Source organism: Poecilia reticulata, unplaced genomic scaffold (genome assembly GCF_000633615.1).
Source record: "Poecilia reticulata strain Guanapo unplaced genomic scaffold, Guppy_female_1.0+MT scaffold_719, whole genome shotgun sequence".
In the NCBI taxonomy this organism is placed as follows: domain Eukaryota; kingdom Metazoa; phylum Chordata; class Actinopteri; order Cyprinodontiformes; family Poeciliidae; genus Poecilia; species Poecilia reticulata.
Genome location: NW_007615466.1, coordinates 1 through 4,986, shown reverse-complemented (window position 1 = coordinate 4,986; position 4,986 = coordinate 1). Strand labels below are relative to the sequence as shown.

General features: G+C 38.1%; 1 protein-coding gene across 1 annotated transcript; it reads left to right on the top strand.

The window, feature by feature from the left end:
* Positions 1 to 6: 6 nt before the first annotated feature.
* On the top strand, positions 7 to 2,914 carry LOC103461179 (synapse differentiation-inducing gene protein 1-like). Its single transcript, XM_017303599.1, has 2 exons — positions 7 to 285; positions 2,514 to 2,914. The coding sequence occupies exons 1-2, from the start codon at positions 13 to 15 to the stop codon at positions 2,658 to 2,660; spliced, it is 420 nt and encodes a 139-aa protein (XP_017159088.1). The 5' UTR covers positions 7 to 12; the 3' UTR covers positions 2,661 to 2,914.
* The last annotated feature ends 2,072 nt before the right edge of the window (positions 2,915 to 4,986 follow it).

The following is a 4,986-nucleotide window of genomic DNA, read 5'->3' as shown; positions in this document are numbered from 1 at the left end:
CAGCCTTATGGGATGTCTAACCAGCAGCCTAGCCAGCAGCCTTATGGGATGTCGAACCAGCAGCCCAACCAGCAGCCTTACGGGATGTCTAACAAGCAGCCTAATCAGCAGCAGCCTTTATCCAAGGACCAAGAGCAACCAGAAGAGCCAGGCATCTTCACTGTGGAGCCAGCAGGGCAGAATCAAAAATCAGGCCCTGTTAACGACTACTTTGGCTACTCCATCTTCACCATGGTTTGCTGCTGCCTGCCAATGGGAATCGTTGCCCTTATTAACGCAATTGATGTAAGTATATCTATCTCATACTTGGTCTACATTCTTCTTTTACATTAGAGTTTCACCCACAAGTCACAAGTCAGCCAGCTGAAGGACCTGTGGTATATGTGGAACAACTTTCTCAGCAGCAGTTGAGATAGAAACTTGAACACAGTCAGGTTTTCCGACACTTTAATTATCCCAGACACAAATCAGAACTGGTTTTAGAAGTGCTAAAGCAAGATGACAACCTCTGAATTAATAATTCATCCCGAGTGATCGTAAACCTCTTAATCTTAACACATGAACACGAAACGTGAAACACCTTGGTGTAACATTGCAAGTGATAAAAGAGAAGTATCGAAATGTTTTTTATAGCATCATTGAGCATGCTTCTTTTGAGCTTGGCCTTATCTTTTTTTATTGCTTATCTGTAGACTGTGTGAGAGCTGCTGACTGAAAAGTAAATTTTGTCACACAGATAATGACGACTGATCCTTGATCCCCCTTTCTTTACACGTGGTTAACCATTTTGGGCACCAGTTATGCATCTTCAGCTGTTAAAGACAAATATGTTCCTCAACGATTCACAATGATCGATGGGTGACTACAGACTAAATATAGCCTTCTGGTCTGGTTGGTTTGAATTTGTATCGGCATAAATGGCACATTTATTGGGACTTTTAGGTTTTGACCATTATTGGTTTGTCAATTAATCAGTTTGAATTTTCTTAAAGCCAAGGTGGTGTTGAACTTCTGGTTATTACATAACATTCACTTGACTGAGTTGGTCGCTTTTAATTTATTGGTAGTGATTTTCTACAGGGCCAATCAGCGAACAGAGAGAGAAGTCAGACACGACGAGATCAATTTTATTCACTGTTTTAGAATTGTAGTCTGCCTGTAGTTTTAGCAACGGGAGCGGAAGTGGACTAAGCTGATCAGTTTATGTCGGCCACGCTTCCAAGGACTGAATTAACATTTGTTCGGCTCGGCTCGGCTCTTCTCTCTTCGCAGTGAAGGAAATGCTTTTTAGCACCAAACTGGTGCATTGCCTAAGTCATGGACAAGCATTAGATTGGGTAAAACTTCAACACAGTCCATGTCTCCGGGAAGCAATTGTTTCTCAGTGGTCAAGAGCCTAAAGCCTTTGAACGGAGCAAATAGCGTAGGACAAGGGGTTGGTTTTTACAAGACTAATTTAATCTTGGTGAAATAAAAAAGCATGAACTCACAAGTTTATTGTGCATTGAAGAGTAACTGGAAGTTGTAAAGTCACTGAAACGGGGCATTTAATTTGCCTTTGTGGGGTGTTTTTACAAGTCTTCTCTAATGTGCCATAGAACTATGAAATATTTATCACTTGAGTAACATGTTGACGTTTACACCTATAAATTGATCAAACCTTGATCACAGATCTCTAATTTGGTGAAGACCAGACAATAGCTTCATTTACCAGTGGTTTAGATGGTGACAAGTCACTGAGAACATTTGTTCACAAGAAAGTGAAGTTAACTGACGTAATGTAGAACTACATCAAAACAGTCCTGAGGATTAAGAATTAAATAAAAATGATAGGCATTTTTTTTGGCCAAGGTTTTCTAAGATACAAATCCAATTAAGCTCAGAAAACTTGGAAACATTAAAATGAATAAGTAAGTAAAAGACTTTTTGGTGATTGCATTCTATTTGACTATTGTATGATTTCTTAAAGAAAATCTTTGTGCTGAATTTTATTAAGGGATATAAAAGTAAATGTGAAAATTTAAAAAAAACATGCCACACTTCATATTTTCTGAAATCTATTTGTCTTTGTCACACATTTGCCCCTCTGTGTGCTGCTGTAGCACACACAGTCCCAACAAAATACATTGTAGTTAATGGTTTTAATGTTAATTGATGTAGATTCTTTTACAAGACACATACATATTTCTTGGGAAATATTGAAAGCGTCCATATCATTAAGGAACATGTGTTGTACCCTAATGGACGTATGAGATGGGATGTCTGCAGGAAATATGGTTCAATCTTTATTCCTGATCAGAGGACAAAGTTCTGATATTCTGATAAACACAGCTGAGTTGCAAAATCTGAGGAATTGTTTTCCGTAATCCAGATAGCCAGAACCATAAAATACTCGGGTCCTCTGTTGGACAGGGCCCAAGCCTCATCATACCCAGGTCCTCAGCAACAAAAGGTTCTAGAGAGCAGATGTAACCATTTCTTGTTTTGTTTTCTTTGCTTTCTCTGACCCTCAGACTCGTAAAGCCAATGCCAGCGGTGACGGGGAGAAAGCAAAAAAGAGCAGCAGGCGGGCCCGGATAATGAGCCACGGGGCTCTTGGAACTGGGATTGGAATTTATGTCTTAATCGCTATAATTGTTCTTATTGTACAATTTGTGTAGAAAAGAAATCCCTGAAAAGAGAGTTCATCTCACTCTTTTTTCTCTCTTTTGTCAGTCTGAATCAAGTGCTGAGAGAATCGGAAGACATGTAGCTGTGTCATCAAAATCTGTCTGCTGCTAAAAGCTATCCACCTCACTAACTTATTAATTTAATACGTTTGTCTCAACATGTTTTGAATTTTTGTCTCCACAGTCAATCACAATCGTTCCTCTATTTTTATTCTCATCAGAAGTGTGCAGTTTTTTTTTTTTTATCATTATTTTAGCCAAAGTATCATCTATGAAAAACCTTTTGTGACTCAAATTGAATGCAATAATACATACATTTCTCATAAAAAAAAGAAAATTCTTTTAGTCACTTAATAAAAACCTCTTAGTTCTGTGTAAAATTCTTATCAGATAATGAGATCATTTGCATTTCTCTTAATAACCTTTAAGTAAGTGAATGAAGATGTTTTCTTTTTTGAGTGTTAATTTAATATTACCTATTCTATGTACAGTCTTAAATGATTAAATGTTTACAAGTATGAAAAAAATAAATTAAACAAAACAAACTTAATTCTGTGATTGCTTGGTCTGTGTCAGTTTGTAAGTTAAAAACATCCATCCATCCATCCATCCATCCATCCATCCATCCATCCATCCATCCATCCATCCATCCATCCATCCATCCATCCATCCATCCATCCATCCTCAGATTCTCCTTTTTTTTCATAGTTCCATATTTAGGACCTAATCACTGTAGGAACTGTTGCACATCCATTTTCGGACTCTGTACATTTGACGTATCAAAGTTTGCTAATGGAGGTGAAGCATTTATCAGTCGAAGAGGTCATGGCCCCCTCTGGTGGACACATTTGAAAGTGCTCAGCTTTACAAACTAGTGACGACTCACCGGTGAACCAACAAATTAAAATCTTTAAAATACAGTCAAGAGTCATCAAATAAATTAAGCTGAACTACAATAAGTGGACACCTCATCAGTCCCGAAGACTGAGATCTCTCAGAGTGAACAGTAGTGGCTGAAAACCAAAAGGGCCTAAAGTCTCTGTCTAGTGTTGATGGATAACGGCAAGTTTTGTTTTCCTGTCGATGAATGAATGTTGCCAGGTGTCCCACTTTAACTTCACCCAGCCACCTGGTGGTTCCAGAAACAACAATAGAGAAGATAAATCTGTAAAAGCTATGCATTAAAAAGCAGACCCAAACAAGGACTAAATGACTTTAGGGAAATGCAATGAATTCACCTATCCATCCATCTATCCATTATCTAACACACTCATCCTTCCAAGGATGAGTGATAAGTCTTTCTCCATGTCTCCTCCATGCAGAAAAACCTCAAGCTGGGACATTTGCCCACTCTTGTTCAAAACCGACTGTAATCGAACAGAAATCTAAAGCAGTTTCAGAAATAAAAACAGATTTCAACTTCAACTGAGCACAGTTTTGGCGCAGTGCTAATTTGATTTCAGATCAGTAAGTAGGCGGATCCGACTCCTGATTTAACCGGTCCATTTATTTCATTCTTGAGAAACTATTTTTTGGTTCATGTTTAAGATTCTCTAACTGGTATGTGGTGCATAAACACTCACAATCCCTGATCACTGAAGACGAGAGGTGAAACTTTTTGTGCAGTTGGTAGGAATTTTCTTAGCATTTTATGTGCAATTTTGTGTATTTATTCGCAGCATCAAACACCCTTTTCATTAGTTGTGGTGTTTGGTGGCAGAGGGCACGATTAGAAAGCTTTGAGAGTTAGTTTAAAGACTTCTGACTGCTGGATCACTTTTGGTGTATCTGGCAACAATTTTAAACGGAAAAAGTTTCTGGTACTAAACATTCAGGTTCAATGCTCCAATATGCTCAGTGTGGTTAAAGTGGGACACCTGGCAACATTCATTCATCGACAGGAAAACACACAATCTTCTCTCTCAAATATTTTCACACTGCACCTGACATCAAAATCATCATTTCTCAATACTTTCTGGATGTTGACAAGTTTGTAAGAAATGAAAGTCAAAGTCCAGTCACTGGAGAAAAGGAAGAAAAAAAACTCAACCTCAAAATCAATATCAAAATAATGCATATTATTAAGATGATTATTTTGATAGAGACCAAATGAAATGAAGCAACATATCCGCCACTCGTACATACAATCTTAAAGCCGCTCTTATTGACCAATCAGGGAAAACCACTCATTATACTGCTGTGCTTTTGTGAGGCCAGCCATGACAGGAACCCTGTCATCTCTATTGCCCATCATCATCATCATCATCATCATCATCATCATCATCATCATCATCATCATCATCATCATCATCATCAT